This window comes from Ceratotherium simum, chromosome 5 (genome assembly GCF_057802395.1).
Source record: "Ceratotherium simum simum isolate JZ-2026a chromosome 5, ASM5780239v1, whole genome shotgun sequence".
NCBI lineage: Eukaryota > Metazoa > Chordata > Mammalia > Perissodactyla > Rhinocerotidae > Ceratotherium > Ceratotherium simum.
The window spans coordinates 33,864,582-33,882,109 of record NC_141904.1 but is presented as its reverse complement, the minus strand read 5'-3'; the positions used below and the strand labels follow the sequence as shown (position 1 = coordinate 33,882,109).

Here is a 17,528-nt window from a genome sequence, read left to right as displayed (position 1 = left end):
GTCATTAGTTTTTCACCTATAAAATGTGGCTTGTCATGAGGTATAAATGAGTTAACACATGTAATATGAAGTATTTATGTGTACAATACTTAGAATAATGTCTAGCATATATTAGGTACTAAATGGTTATCCCATCAGTATGTGTTTAAATGCCATTCATGATTCCCATTCTATATCTTTTACTCTAATTCGTGCTTTGAAAACTAGTAATATATCAAGCTGACACCTTGTATCTCATTTTAGATGTCTAACAGGATCTCAAAAATGACAAGACTGAGGAGAACTCTTGATTTCTATCCACCCAAAATTGCTTCTTCTACAATCCTCCTCATTTTACTAAATGGTTATATACTCTCTCTAGATGCCTAGGCCAAAAACTGAGGAATTATCCCTAATTTCTCTTTCTGAAACCATCTTTCCATGTCCAATTCATCAGTAACTTCTGTCAAAACTATCTCCAAAATATATCCTGAATCCATCACATCTAACCTCCTCCACCACTGTGATCCTGCTCCAAGCCACCATCATCTCCTTCTTAGAGTTCCACAATGGCCTCCTTGCTCATTTGCTTGCTTCTTCTCTCATGCTCCCCTAAAATCCATTCTCTAGAGTAGCCAGAATAACTTTCCTAAAAATAAATAAATAAATTAGGATAAAATCCAATCTCCGTACTCTGGCTTACAAAACTCTACTGATTTGGCCCTGGCATATCTTTTTTACTTCATCTCTTACCATCCACACCTCCTCTTACTCACTATTCCTTTCTATTCTGACTTTCTTTATGTCCCTTGAATACACCGAGCTCATTTCCACCTTTGGGCTTTTGTATGAGCTCTTATATCTGTCTGTAATGACCTTCCTCCTGAATATCATATTCATTGCTCCTTCTTGTAACTGGGATCTCACCTCAAAGAGGTCACTCAGTCTATAGTAACCTCCCAGTCATGACTTACATGGTCATTTCAATGGTGTTTCAATCTCCTTTTCCTGGCATATTCTGGTGTTTTCTTCTTTACTTATTCATTCATTCATATATTATCTCTCTCCATTAGAATGCAAGTTCTATGCAGAGATTTACCAGTCCTTAAGGTATCTGTGGTGATTGACACATAGATGACATTCAACAAATACTTTTGAATAAATGAGTAAATAAACTACGGCAGTAGTGAAGAAGAAGAGGTGTTGGATATCATAAATACCAAGCAGTTGAAACCTATGTACTTTGGAACTGTTTCTAGGTTGAGGAAAGGAATGACCCCAAGGTTTTTTATTTGGATGACTGGGTGGATGATGGTGCTATTTGCAGAGAAAGAAAACATTGAAGAAGGAAGCAACTCAGAAATAATCTTTTTTGGACAATGAGTTTGGTAGCTCTTGGGATACAAATTTGGAATTTTTCAGGGAATAATGAGATATGGATCTAGGATTAAAAGACAACTCCATAGGCTGGAGATGTAGATTTAATAATTACCAGAATAGCTGAAGTTATTTGAGTAGAGGAAAACAGATAGTCTGTGGAGGGAGAAGAGAGGAGGTCCAAACTGTGGAAAACACCAAAGTATTCAAGAGCAAATAGAGGAGGAGAAGTTAGAAAGCAAAATTTCCAAAAAGTAGGAGGAGGCCTAGGAAAAAGGAGTATGATAGCCAAGGAGGAAGAAAGTTTCAAGAATAAAAAAGAGAGGTGAACAAGGTCAAGTAACAGAGAGATCGGACAAAATAAGGACCAAAAACAGTCAGCTATATTTGGCAATGAGAAGATTGCTGGGCAAACTGAAAACCAAGATGCCATCTGAACCTGCCAGAGTCCAGCCCTTGAACCACAAGTCCCTCAAAATTTCAGGAACTCAACAAGATACCTGCCTCTAATTCAACTTCCCCCAGAGCTCCAGGACTTTACTTGGCACATCTGAGAAAGCTGATCTTACTCTTTCCCACATCCAGCTTTTTTGTTCTATCACCAACATGGTAATCTAAGTCAACTGGTGTTCTCAGTGGTTTCATTTTTATTTTTCTCTTCCTTCTTTCTAGGATAAACAGGAAAAAGTATTGTCAGCTATCAGCAATTTAAATAAACATATTTTTGAAAAATCATGGACATTCAGCAGAATCTTCTTCATCCAAGGTAATGAAAACAATAATGAATGACTAGTCAATGAATCAGTGAGATGATAGTTTCCAGGATGCCCCCCAAATGCTAGAAGATGCTGATTATTTTTTAAGATTCACTAGATTTACGTCATTAGACTATAGTCAGCAAGAAAAATGTAAATATATAGAGAAGTTTAATAATGTAAGTCAAAATAGGAAGAGTTTCTTGCTTAATCATCAAATAAATGTAAACATTAAAAAGTGGAATGTTGAAGAAATGTTTGACTTACGAAAATTATGTGAAGGAGGAAAGTGAGATCCTTCCAAGCACATTCTTTAAAGCACTTTTAGAGACCTATTCCAAGGCTTGGTTTTCCATGTCTAAATCTAAAAATCCCATTTTGTAATGAGAAAATCCAATTCATCCCAAAATTATCTTAATAAAATTTATTTTTAAGCTTTCTGGTTAATTGAAAACAAATTGGTGGCTCCTATGAAATTTCTAGATTCTATGAAAGTCAGAGTAAGGAAGTTAAAACAGGAGATTAAATTATGTTTTCCGATTAGTGTGGACATCATTTACTGCAGGGCTTCTCAAACTTTGCTACATATTAGAATTACCTTAACAAGCTTTTAAAAATCTCAATGTCTAAGCTGACTCCATACTAATTAAATCAGAATCCCTGGGGGTGAGATCCAGGCATCAGTATTTTTTAAAGCTCCTCAAGGGATTCTCCTAGGCAGTCATGGATGTGAGAACCTATGACTTATGCCACCCTTGTTCTCATTAAAGGAATGTTTCGGCAGTTATGAGTAAGGACTTTGAAGTCAGAACCGGGTCTAGAATCCTGATGGCTGTGTACACTTGGTCAAGCCCCTTAACCTTTTGAGCAGCAGTTTACTCAACTATTACTCAGTAATTATTGTTCCCACTTCATAGGGTTGTTTTCAGCATTAAATAAGGTAATATAAAAACTTAATAGAGTTCATGGTATGTAATAATCACACAATAAAAGTTGCTAATAATATAACAATTCATTATTAGTGATAATTATTTGTTAATTACAAACTAAAGACTATGTCTGGTTTACAATACATACGTGGCAAACATAATTGTACCTAAATCTGAACTAATATATGTAACCAAGTGTCAGATCTATGCTGACTCAATGAATTCAGACATCCAGTTTGGACCTTAAAGGCGCTCTCTCATTTGAATTACACAAAGACAGTGTTCAAAGATCCTCAAATTCACTTCTTCCTCACACCTGCCACCACACAGATTTATGACACCTCAAAGGCAGCTGCGTAATTTGAGTCTGACTTGCAGGAGAAAGCTACTAATAAATTTCCTCGGTCTTATTAGAGGGAACTCTTAAATCTTCATTGACACAGTAAGCAAGAACCCAAAAAATTTCCAGTCACATTTTTCTTATTTATTTGGTTACTCTGGAGTGCACAATGACTTGTTTTCCCTTAGTTGTATCTGAACAGTTTGACAGATTACAGTGACAAGGTTACTTTTAAATTGATAAGAAGTTTGATTGTGTCAGTGCATTTGTCAAAACTGTCTGACACTATGTATAATGGACCCTGCACTCGGAGCCCGGATGGTACTTGAGTCTGCTCTTACCATTCAGTGTTCAGCACAGACTGTAAGGAGATCCAACAGGGTTGGGCAAAAGATGGGGAGATTAGCTTGGGCAGACCTTCAGCTCTTGAGCACAGACACTCCTACTTTGTTCCCCTGGCTTTTCATTGTGGGCATTTCTCTTTTCTCGTTAAATGTTAAAGTGACATTTACAGGTTCACTTTAAAGCGAGCAATGCTGGGGTGTCATAGCTTGAGTAAGGAGAACATTTACAGAGGAAAAAGAAGGGCAGGACAGCCGACTTTCTGGTCTTCTGGTGATGATGGGAAATATGTATGTGCCTACCCAAGAGTTTCCCTCCTTTTCCTTGATTCTGCTTCAAGTGGCTTTAGCAGCGTGTTCACTTTATAACAGAAGAACAATTCACCCTGGACCTACAATGTTGTCATTACCTCCAGTTAGCTAATCACAGGGAAGTGGGGGCAATGTCCAGCTGAGGCTTTCTGAGAGCATTGTATTAATTAAAATTTATAAGTCTTGAAGATGGTTAGATGAAAGGTATTGCAGATGTGGAAAATATAAACACACTAATAATTTTTTTCCATTTTAAATTCTGTCCATTATGTTAAATATATGGTTTTATTTTTTTAAGAACAATCTCAGTGTGTTTCCAGGGCATATTTACAATCATATAATACAAGTTATCAATTTCTTTGAGGGTGGAAATATAGCTTAATAGGTGAAAATCATTACACCACCAAAATTTTATTTGGTCCAAAAAATTTACAGTGCTCTCTCTCTTTATTAAGCCAAATCTATCTTCCCCCACTTATGTCACCTCTCGAGATAAGCAGAAAGGGTATATAATCCAAGAATTCCACCCATGGTCTCCAACTGATAAGCCACTCCATGAATATAATTGTATAATCAGTTGGAGTTTTAGTTTTCATTATTTCTGCCTTTAGTGCTTTTAATAGTGCAGCCACTAACTGTTTAATAGTATATTGATGACCCATTCATGACAAGGTAAGAAAAAGAGATAAACAAAAAATCAATTGATTTGGGTCCTACTCTGTCCTACTTCACTGTTTCTTTGGAGTTCATTTGAATGATTGTCTTTCAAGCCCTTGTTCTTTAATGGAAATACAAATGCATATGAAAAAAGACATCTTTCACTACCCATAATTGTTCCACTACCACAATTACTAATTCTCATGTCCTCTTCTATGACCATAAATTATTCTTTTTCCAGCTTTCTTTTCAACTGTTCCTACTCTGATTGTCCCTTGATCTCACGGGGTCCCTTCTTGCCACTCTGCAGTTGGAGTTATCTTTTTTGAAACAAAAATCTGACTATGTCACCTTACTGTTTATGACAAATCAATGGTTTCCTCCATTGCTCTTAGGATAAAGCAAAGCTCCTAACATGATCTTCAAAGGGATCACCTTATCCCTCTCCATGTTTCCAGCTCATTTCGCCCTATACTCCACCTCCCTGTCTCTGCTATAACCACGCCGCCCTTTGTTCAGCCCCTCATCCTTGCCATGCTCTCTTCAGCCATTAGTTCTGTACACATGAAGTTCCCTCTGCCTGAAAAGCTCTTCCCTTCTTTCTTCATTTAAACTTCATTTAATTTAAAAAAATTAAATAGTTAAACCTATTCCTCCTTCTGATCTTACCTCAACTGCCACTTCCTCAGAGATTCCTTTGCTCATTGCCCTAACCAGGTCTAATCCCATGTTACAAACACTCCTAGTTCCATACTCCTTTCTTTTCTTGCATTTATAGTTGCAATTTGATATCAAATCATATGATCATTTAATTGATGTCTATTTTCCCTAGTAGAATATAAGCTCTGCTAAAGCAAGGCCTTTGTATAAATTCACTCACCACTTAATCTCAGCATAGTATCTGGCATGCCACACAAGTACTCTGTAAATATTTCTTGATTGAGAATACAATAAAGTTCCTTGAGATTTCTCAGGATAAAGACATTACCAGGTCTGTATTTCCTAAAAGACACACAATGCAATGTATTTATCCAAAATGTAGGCATAACTAGAGAGATTTTCCACAGAGTAAAGTCATTCTTAATGTCTATTATTCTTCAGTCTTGTATTCTTTTCTTTGATTTTACTTTGAATCCAAACATAGGAGCTTTGATGATGAATGTGAATGGAATCCCTTAATAAGAATTTCCTCTCAGATTATACATTGAGAAATAATGTAATTTCTTTTCTTTAATATCATTTTCTTGCTGTTCATTAGTATTAATATGGATATTGTATTCTAATACCAGATAATTTGATAAGTCTATGCCTTTTTTGTATATCTCTGTTTTCTCTTATTTTATTACTATGGATATTAGCAAATATTGCATTTCCCATAATGTAAGGAAATATTAACTCTAAAGTACCTATAATTTCATAGGAATAAACACGGAAACATATCTTGATGGCAAGTTCATTTAAACCTACAAATATTATCTGTTTTATAGGTGAAATTATTTTAAATTGGTGGAGTAGTAAAGGGAATGCAAAATGATTTGAATCTCTGGAAGACTGCTAATGTGAAATAGTCATGAGCAATGTAAGAGACCAACACTATAAGAGAGGAAACAGGATTTTACTAGTGACCTACATTGGTCTCTTACCAAACGCATCTCCAGCCATCAGGTCATACTTGTGCCACTGAATCAGTCCCGGTTGTGGCCCTGCCAACACTGCAAAAATGGATTGGTAAAAGATATAAAAGGTGACCCAGATTTTACTGCTAAAAAATGAGGTCCTCGATGAAATATCAGAATTTTAGAGTGAAAGAAGTTTAAAAAACTACCAGACACATTATTTATACACGAAAGAAAGCAAAGTTAAGAGGGGACAAGTCATTTGTCTAAGGCTACATACCCAGTTGATGGCACAGCCAGGACTGAAACCCAAATCCCTTAGTGCACAGCTATTTCCACTACATTGTGCTGCTCGATCATACCAGTTCTCTAAAATTCTCTAGGAAAATGAGTCTAAGCAATAAACCCCAGGTCCAGACCCCTTCCGTAGCCGGAAGACAAAAATATTTTTACAATAATAATAACATGGGCCAGATCTAATTACCACGCAAAAATTAATATGAACAAATTACCATCACCGTCTGTTCACTAAGCATTCTTTAAATTTCTCAAATGCACAAAAGAAACATTAACAAAACCTCTTTTTTCAATAACAAAGTTTCTGTGTCACCACATCTCTTTCCTGAGTTAAAAATGCCAGTACAGGTTTTTAGGTAACATTTTCCATTTATAAATTTCTGGCAACATTCTTTGCAGAAATGGACACTGACACAGAAATTCATGGTATAATGCTACCTCAGTGGTATGTTCATAAACCAGCTCTCCAAAAAAAGTTTAAAAAGCCCCGATTTGTAGGGCTTCCTGGTTCCTGTGATATAAATACTCCCACCACGGCTGATTTCAAGACACTGAGTCTGTAACAAATCACTCACAGAATTCCTGAATATTTAAGAATTGGCTCTAGTGCAGTAGTCAGAGGCAGCTCCAGCACACCAGTGATACTACAGGAAAACCTAGAAATAATCAAACTCAACGCACTCTTTTACAAGAGGAAACTGAGGCTCAAAGAGAGTAAATGATCTTCCTTAAGATCACACAGTGGCTGAGCAGGTTTTAATACACAAGATTTCAGCTCAACTATTCTCATATGTTAAGTGAAACTTTATGCATTTGAAATACATCTTATTTCTTTATATTATTGTAGAGAGAAGTGCTTCTCGAAAAACCCACAGTGCTTACAATGCCAGGAAGCTTGTTAGAAATGCATATTCTTGGGCTCCACCCCAGACCTAGTGATCATAGTCTCTTGGGCCTAAAAATCTGTGTTTCAATAACCTCTCTGAGTAGTACAGAGCAATGGGAAAGACTCTTTCCTTAATACACACCAATATTTTTTTTATGAATGAGATTCATATGCAAATCAAAGGTAATAGTCATCTTTCTTTTTCACATCAGCATCCTTTACAGGAGAACTTCATCTGAAGCTTCCAATGTAAAGTCCGCAATCTTTCACATGTTCAAAGGCCTTACTTTTCTAACAGTTTAGATTTTTCTAACAGCAACAAGAAAAATTTGAGTTATTGACCTTCCAATTCTCAACCTCAACATTTTATAGACCAAAACCTAACATAGATTTGTATATCTTAGCCCTGGCACTTTTCTTTCTTTTTTTAAAGTGCTTTTAAATAAATATTTATTTTTCAATGTTCTGCCTTACCTCCTTCACAAATCAAGACAGTCAATAGTAACAGGGCGCCCCCACCGTAATCCACATACTGCCTTGTTAACTGATTATATAGTTATGTATTTGTGTTTTGGTTTATTGGCCATTTCCTGTTGTTTTGATATTTGTTCCCAATCTTAAAAACCAGAACAAAAGCAAATAAATACCGTCTGCTTTGTTTTCCTCTTCCAGTATTTTAGAGGTTGGAAAATTTACAAAATAAATATCCTCTCAACCTTCTTGTAAAAGCATTGCAAAAGAGAGAAAAATTGAGTAATAGTTTCCCCAAATTTAAGAATACCCAGCTAAGGCACAATCAAATGACAAATAGCTGTACTGATAGTGCTTTGAAAATAATCAGACAGCAATCTAAAAATACAGGTCTATGATTTTTAATTCATTATCCATTATTAACTTTGGAGGGTAAACTTAAATATGCCTATTTATTTGCACAGAAATAAGAAAGTTCATAACATAAGTGTTGGTAGATAATAGATTAATGAAGACATTTTGGAAGGGCATTTAATCACTACCACATTTCCTCACAAATATACAACTACTTGATGAGTGCAGTTCTCGGCGTTGGTGGGAAATAGCTTCCCTGGACTTAGGAGTTGGTATTTTCAAGGAAGCTAGAGGATTAGCCTTATAATCCCCCAATTACCTGATCCCAGCTGAATTTACACTTACCAAGAACTGGTCAGAAAGCTTTGCCACACAGGAGGTAACCACCCTGAAATCCACTGCTTCTGAGTTTTTGAGATTCCCCTCACTAATACTTCTCAAAAAAGCAGATTCCTTCATGAGATTCCCCATTGATTCTACCAGCCACTAAGTTTGAGAATCCATCTCAATGCTTGCTCATCATCTTTCTGGTCAATACATGCATATCAGTCAGCACTCCCCCATATATCTACTCAAGAACCTCCACTCCCACAGCAAAAAATAAACGAATTCCATTCCTGAAAATAAGCTGAACTCAGATCTCAAATTTAAGTCCTGTTTGTACAGCAGAGTCTTCCTCACTGAGACACCAATGAATGGGTAGATTGGGTGCAAAATCAAGTCCTGTGTGGACTGAGCCCACATGGGCGAGTATATGGGTTAGAAACAGTGCAGAGAGCAGAAGGGCACTTACGGTTGGCACAGCTTGATTAGGTCCTGGTCAGTGGTGCCTGGTGGGAGGCCTCGAATGTACAGGTTCGTTTTACTCAACTGTTCCCCGCTGCTGTTGTTGCTGCTGTTGTTGCTGCTGCTGTTTGTGCTGGGGCTGGGAGGAGCCATGGGGTGGGGAGCTGGTGCATAGGACTGCTGGAAACAGAAAAGGCTGTTACTTGAAAAACAAAGCCAGCACCTATTCACAGGCCAGCAGAGCAACTTGAAAGCAATGCAAGCTTCTCGGCCTCTCCAACGCACACATGCACACACATATTTATATCACTACTCTGTGTACTTCCGAGAACATCACTTGCTTTCCCCGCTCTGGCTCTGCATTTGGATCAGCGTAAGTTAGCTGTAAATGGGTCAGAAAGAAGTTCTCAGGTACTCCTGACACTAGCATATGGCTTCTGAGTTTGTCTACTGTGCTTTTCTTTAGACTTGTAAAGTAGCATGTTATCTCCCTCACCGATAAAGAACACAGTTCCCTCCTGGCACCAAAGCTCTGCCTCTCGCTCACATTTAGCAGCCAAACATCTTTAGTCTGCCTCTACTCCTTGTGTCTTCCTTTTCTCTAAAGAAACTTCATATTGTTGTCCTCACTATTACTCTCCAGCACACTTCCTGATACACAGAAATCACTCTATAAACAGTGATTCTATGAACGAATGAAGGAATGAATGAACCTATCTTATCTCTTTCCCCCATTCCCAAATCTGCATCTCATGGTGAATGTCCTTTGTTCGCGGGACTGAGCCGCCGTTCTCTCCATACTCAAGATCCCCTTTAAAAATACTCTAATCCAGGGGGGCCAGCCTGGCGGCGTAGTGGTTACGTTCGTGCACTCTGCTTCAGGAGCCTGGGGTTCTCTGGTTTGGATCCTGGGCGTGGACCTATGCACTGCTCATCAAGCCATGCTGAGGTGGCATCCCACATAGAGCAACTAGAAGGATCTACAACTATGACATACAACTATCTACTGGGGCTTTGGGGAGAAAAATGGAAAAAAGGAGGATGATTGGTAACATATGTTAGCTCACGGCCAGTCTTCCCCAAAAAAGAAAAAAAAATTTCTAAATAAGAAAAAAAATATTCTAATCTAGGCACTATTGACAACTTGGACGAGATAATACTTTGTTGTGGGGGTGTGTCCTGTTCGTTATAGGATAGGAGCAACATCCTTGGCCTTTACCCACCAGATTCTAGTAGCACCCATCCCCCAGATGTGACAACCAAAAATGTCTCCACCCACTGCCCAGTGTCCTCTGGGGAGAAAATCTCCCCCAGGAGAGAACCACTCCTCTAACCTGTCACACTATTTTATGATAAAATGGAAATGATAAAATGATCGCCAGTAACTTGGAATATACAATGATGAGGGTCTTTATAATTATACATGCCAGATTTAGTAGATACATTACTCATTATACTTCATATCTTTTTCATACAGGTGTATCTTCAAAAGTTCTAAAATTATACTGGCTGTTTGGGTTTGAGTCCCTGCTGTGTTTCTTATTGGCTGTGTGACCTTTGGATGGTACCTTAGCATCTCTGAGACTCAATATTCTCATTAATATGAGGAGGACAAAAATAGTACTCTTCTATGTCATAGGGTCTTCACAAAAACTCAATGAGCTAATGCAAACAAAATGGTTCCTGGAAATTAGTAAGTGTGCAATAAATGTTAGCAACAGCAAAAATGCAAGAATAATAATAATGATAATATTTGTGGTTCATGTCTGTCTTGTCAGTGATATTAGTCTATATAACTATCCTAGATATTCTCAACCATAACCCAGAATGTTACCTAAAGGCGCAAGGAGCACGTTCATCAAGATTCCAGTGGAGAAATTTTTGGCTGAGATTTAACTTGAAGACTCATTAGCTGTTTTATCAGGGGTGAGAGGTGTATACTTATCAAACAGCTAGCAAGTCCTTAATAAATACTTAGGCTACATCATGTACAATAAAAATTGAATGAACATAGCACTTAGCTCATAGAGACAAGAGGCCAATTTTCAGCAGTATCCAGCCTTGCTTCTTGCTCTAATAGTCTGTTTACCTTGCAGAATTTCAGATTTGCCCCCGTCCATATTTTGAACTGGCTATAACACATTGCCTCTTAGATGTAACAAGTCAAGATACAACTCATTAGATCTGCACCTTCATCTCCCAATTCCCCTCACCAGCCACCCATTACAATGACCCCACATCTTTTTGGTGTTGCTGTCATTCTTCCAGCCTCCAAGCTAGAAATCTTGGTGTTAGCTTCCCCTATTCCCTAATCCTAAATCTCAAAATACAATCAGCCACCAAAATCTCTGAGAGGTTTCTAGAATCATCCTTTCCTCTAAATTCCCAGTTTCCCTAGGCCAGGGTCTGAACCACCTCTTATGTGAAGGGCTTCAAGCTTTCTATTTGGACTCCCTTCCCTCATGCTGTCCTCTTATTAACTGGAGGAGGTGCGGGGAGGAAACAAGAAGCCAAATAGTCAAATGCAAGCACAAACTGGTCCAGAGTGTATTGGGTAGTTTGCTTGAGGAATGGGGAGGTGAGAGAGCAGATATGATGGCAGAAAAATCCAGAGCCTCCAACTCCCTTCTTTGAAATAAACATTTTCCCCAACCATTTCTTTAGTATTACTGAATTTCTTACCAACAATTTTAATACAGAATTTTTAAATGAATTACACAGGAGAACACTTTCTGTCCCCAATATTTGGATAACATGACATATATTCATTGTCTTTTGGAATTTAATATCTGCATAAAGTTTCTTGGCTGGCATGGAAAACTACTCCTTCTTGACCTAAGAATTCTGTTTCTCTCCTCAGACACCCCATAACACTTAAGTTCTCCCTCTTTACAAGCCCTGCACTTGATAGGTGTTCCATCCATCTTTGCTGAAGTAGCGTCCTGGTGTCTGTATCTCACCATGGCACAGATGGGATTTATCTTTTACTTCCCTTATGTGCTTTATGCTCTTAAATTTCCCAGGGCTTTTTAAAAGCTGTTTGTTACCACTTTCACCTCCCCTCTCTCCAAATTCTTTGAATTCCATTCTGTACTCAGGCTTCTTTTAAAATGAGGCTTTGTTTAAAGCAGTTTTTCCCATTGCCTAGCCTTTAAAACCACCAGGGAGCCAGAAAAATGTCTCCAGCTTTATGTATCACAAATCAGATGGACCAGTTCAGATTGAGCCCTTGACTGATAAAATAAGAAAGCACCAACTACAGGATGATCAATATATATTTACTTAATTTTTCCCCCCAGGGGTCTTTGCGAGCATTTCCACTGCAGGAACACCATTTAGTAAATTGCGTGGTGCCTAAAACAATAAATGTGCCCTCCAAAGGGCCCACGGTATTCACTGGGAAAAAATTAAACAAAACATTCAAAAGCAAATCAAAGTTGGGATGTATACAGGGAAATTGTGTGCATGGAGATGAGGTACGTAATTTATAAATAGGAGTGGAAGCACCAGAGTCTTGTGAAGAAAGGACATATTTCAAAAGCCCTTTGAAAAAAGTACACAATCAAAGGTGGTTTTCTATGTCACATTCTTGTTTGTGAGCTCTAGAAATTTTGCTGAAAGCGGTCGACTTTCTCAGTGTTATTGAACCAATAAATCCACAGATTTTAAAATCCAGTGCCGGCACTCTTGCTAATCCTTAATATTTCATTTATCTGTTGATGATACACTGAACGATTCAGGTAGCAGTCTGCATTGTAAATCATTCTTCAGTTTTAAGAACTATAAATTCCTACCTCTCCACTCATTTTCAAAATACACACCCTTTAATCAACAAAACATTAGCAGAAGGTTCCCGGAATGTCTGACAAACGCACAGGCTTAAATGAATTAATTTGTGAAAAGCAAAAGCGATTTTGTATGCTCTGTCTGCCAAAGACAAATGACCAAACTACAGCATCTTAAAAAAAATGGAGGGAGGACATCAATAATCTTTAGGGTTGATGGGTCACAGCAGCCACTTTCCTGATTAAAAGTGGTTCTGATTCCTTTCTCAATTCTTTGTCTTTAGATGGATTTGGAATTTTATCATTGATTAGCTTTTAAATCATTTCAGGCACTAAGAAAGAAATATTAAAACGTTAGTAGAAAAAAATTATTTTCCTTCAGATAAAGTTGACATTGCTATATTGCTCAAGGCCACACTTTGTAAATCCTATTTAAGAGTGGTGACGACTTACGGTCTGGGGTTACCTAACACTATAACACCGTGCTGTAACAGGACAAGGGAGTGTTATGAATTTGCAGCGTCAACTTGGTTAGAACCAGTAGAAAACGACAGATTTTCAGAAGAGGGGCTTCAGATGGCACTCCGATTGAAGGAGGGAGATAGAGGACTTCTCTAGAAGCTGCATACGCTTGGCAAGTACGCAGATTTTTCTTAGATGTTTATTCATGGTGGCATTGCTGGGAGGGTCTGTTAGGGATTATGGGATGGAGGCTAAAGCCCTCTTAACCGCATGTTGAGGCTGCTAAATCAGCAGATCAGTACCAGTGTCCTCTTTAGGAAATAAAATAAAATGATTTGGCATCCATTTTGGAAGATGTTATTCTTAAAATAATGATTGTAATAATTATAGGCAACATTTGTTGTGTGCTTGCTAAGCATCTAATGTGTTATCTTCATAACAGCCCAACGAGGCAAATAATATTCTTCTGTGTTTGCAAAGGAGAAAACTGAGGCACAGAAAGGGGAAATGACCATCTCAAGGTCACACAGCTAGAACCCCAATATGAACCCAGGGAGTCTGACTCCGGAAGCCATGTGGTCCCCCACAACACTACAGAACTTCACCTCTTAATGATATGGGCACCAGTAAACTCAGACGGCTTCCTTGTGAACTGTTGATGATGACACTGGCAGAAGCTCTGGTGCATCCAAGTATAAGCGAGAAAAGAATGATGATGATAAACAACACGCAGTCAAAATGAAAGTTAACAAGCCCTTTCCCTCTATCAGAATTTAAATGAAGTTCATCTTAAAATTTAATTTCAAAGGGGAAGTGACCATAAGAACTAAGCGTGTTATGAGTTTTCCAAATAATGTCAAACAAGTGGGTTCATTTGTCAAGATTCATGGTTTGTTATCTAACAACAGGAAAATGAACTGGCTTGTAGATCATCCTAAACAGCTGATTCATTTAGTGTGCTTTGTTAATATGCCTCATTTTTCAAGTTTGAAAAGTGAATCAACCGGGTCCTCCTACACTCTTGTAGAATGTGTGGTTTGTGTGTGAGGTTTGGAGGGAGGCTTGTGTTTTTACCAACTACGGATTTTGGAGGTAGATGGGAGAGGGATATGAGTTGTTTTTTTGTTTGTTTTCCTGTTTGTTTGAACAGAAAGCATTTGGTACACCCATTAATGTTGTTCACACATAGATAGGGCAAAGTAAATCATTAAAAATCATCTTTTATACAATGTCAAACTACATTCAGTGAACACTTGTCTGAAGGCAAGGTTGTAATATACATACACTAGCCAGATAATTTTAAACCAGGGTTCTCAATCATGGCACTACTGACACTTTGGACAGGACAATTCTTTGTTGTAAGGGGCTGCCCTGTGCATTGTAGGATGTTTAACAGCACCCCTGCACTCTACCACTAGATGTCAGTTGTACTACCCTCCCTTCAAGTTGTGGCAACCAAAAATGTCTCCAGATTGCCAAATGGCCCCGTGGGGGATGAAATCGCTCCTGGTTGAGAATCACTGCTTTAAACAGATCCAGCCCCTCCCCTTGAAGGGCCAATACAGTACCCCTCATGGAATAATGATACTAGGTCAATGGCCCAAACCTACTTCATTGAAAAAACCCCACCACGTAACCAAAGTTCAACTTCTCACCCACAAATGCATACAGCATTCACCTCCCCAAGTCTCCGCCCTCTGTAACTAACATGTCAGTATGCCACATTTCACTTGCAGCAGTCTAGATGTGAAACACACTTCTCCCTGTGATTGAAAACATAACTCTTTTACAAAGATAATTTTAAATATTTTTTGCATGCAATTCCCCTTGGCTGGGAATCACAGGGCCTTGATGCCAAACTGCAGTCAATTCTATTCCCGGCATCTGGTTGCTGGCAGGATCCTGAAGCAGTTGGTCCGGTGGTTTTGGAGTAGCCTTGGACTCCATCACACAGCAGTCTGTTCTGCTGATGGTCTCCCCAATTTGTTTTTATTCATCTCCAGTGCAACAGAATTTGTACTCTTTTATCCACTCAAGGGTAAAGCCTTGGATAAAGTCTCCCGTGGGACTGACATGCCAACTCTTTTACTATCCAAAAATGAATACAAACCACATTCCTGTCTTAAATCATACATTATTTAGCTAGCACGTACACATGCAATCCATTGCTCAGTGGAGATCGCTGCTGCAGGCTATTGGATTCCTCTCCCAGACAGTGTAATTTCCACATAACATTGCTTCTGCAGACCTCTCCTCTAGTGTGAACACACCACAAGAGAGTGAACATGGCAAGAACCGTTGCACTCACTGGAGTGTCCAAAACAGCCTCAAATGGCGGTGAAGATGAATATTGTCCATGCAAGTAATAATAAATGCAGCTAAATTAATATCTAAGGCAAGCCATGCAATTTTAGCCATACTTGCACGAACCACCTACATTATAGCTTTGCAATTTTATGCGAGGCAATTGCCTCTCCATTATCTGGAATATGACTATAGAAAACAATTGTTTCAATTATGCCTTTTATAATAGAGTTTGGTGAAAACCTGCCCCACTTCTCTTTTCCTACCCACAGCTCGGAGATGGAAATGAACAACAAAGGACAAAACTTCCCACAAGAGGCAATCATTTACATATTCTCTGTCAACTGGTCTAGGTAATAGCTGCTGTCAACAGTGGTAACTTGGTGCTTATGAGCTCCAGACTGCCCACTGAGAGTTCTGCTCTGCCACTAACTAGGCACTTAAACCTCTAGTCATGAGTAAAAGAGGGATTATGATTGTCTCACCTCAAATGACTGCTATGAGGCTTTAATATATAAATTACACGTAGAATAAGTGCCTGGCATAGAGTTAATACACAATAAATATTTTTTTGTTCTTATCATTTGCACCAACATCATCAGGAGGCAGATCCTTAAAATGAACATTGCTCTCTCAGTCTTAGTTTGAGTAATTTATCTTTAAGGGTGTGCTACAAGAGTCAATTATTTATTTTTTTAAGCATGGGAGCCACTATTCTTGAGATGAAACTATGTCATTAGAACTGTGGTTTGCCATTTTCATCAAGAACCAAAAAGCAATAACAAGGCAGTGATGAAAGAATCATTGTGGGTGGAATGGCTAATTAGTTTCAAGGTATTTACAAATCACTACCAAGGTTTTATTAAAATTCTGTTAGGGGGGCCAGCCCCATGGCATAGTGGTTAAGTGCGTGTGCTCCGCTGCTGGTGGCCCAGGTTCGGATCCTGGGTGCGCACTGACGCACCGCTTGTCAGGCCATGCTGTGGCGGCATCCCTTATAAAGTGGAGGAAGATGGGCACAGATGTTAGCCCAGGGCCAGTCTTCCTCAGCAAAAAGAGAAGGATTGGCATGGTTGTTAGCTCAGGGCTGATCTTCCTCACACACACAAAAAAAATTCTGTTAGGATGAGATTTGCTTTTGCTCTAAATATTAGTTTTTTAAAACCTCAGCAGATTGCATAATCACACATTGCTCTGTGCTATTTACAAATAGGCTTAATCTAAAGTCATTGAATTCCATTCAGAGGTTTAGATATTAAAGGACATTTTAAAATTCATGGTACTTGGAAACACAAGTAAAGTAGTTTTTGTTCATTTCAAGCACCTATAAACCAATTTCATTAGCAAACGCACAAGCTCGAGAAGAGTGCTGCTATAAATGATGCCAATGGCCTTTTATAAAGATTTCTCCATTCTGCAAATGCCAATGACATCTGGTCTTTGCCTCAACACCTCTTTTATTTTGGCCAACTCTTGATCTCTTTAAGAAAAAATAAAATTAAAACACACTTCAAAATTTGAGGTGCTTACGGCATTAGTTTAAAAAGTCAAGTCTACACTTGAAAATAACCCAAACAGCGCCTCATTCCAATATTGATAATGATTGGTTCCTTCTGCAAAAAATGAGCCACGATTGGTTCACCAGGTGGCAATTACAACATCCGTTAACAATGTACCAATAATTGTTAGAATTCCCCAGAAATACCAAAAGCGACTGTAATCCCTGTATGGGACCTCTATTCTGTTTGTCTGGGAAATATTTCAGAGATCAACTCAAATGTCTGTTTATATGTTGGGCTCTTAGAATCACTGGGAAAAGAGTGAAAATCCAGAACTGGTCACCATCAACTGTTCATGGAGGTCACTGGGATAGCCAA

General features: G+C 38.4%; 1 protein-coding gene across 9 annotated transcripts in view; it reads right to left on the bottom strand.

The window, feature by feature from the left end:
• RBMS3 (RNA binding motif single stranded interacting protein 3) overlaps positions 1–17,528 on the bottom strand; it is a 674,890-nt gene that overhangs the window by 522,882 nt on the left and 134,480 nt on the right. For 6 of the 9 annotated variants that reach the window (XM_087430659.1, XM_004419446.3, XM_087430658.1 and 3 more), the window contains exon 2: positions 9,108–9,280. In XM_087430659.1, coding sequence (XP_087286785.1) covers positions 9,108–9,280 — 173 coding nt within the window. The remainder of the gene's footprint in view (positions 1–9,107; positions 9,281–17,528) is intronic. The other 3 variants (XM_014790089.2, XM_004419451.3, XM_014790085.2) reach the window with 1 other exon arrangement.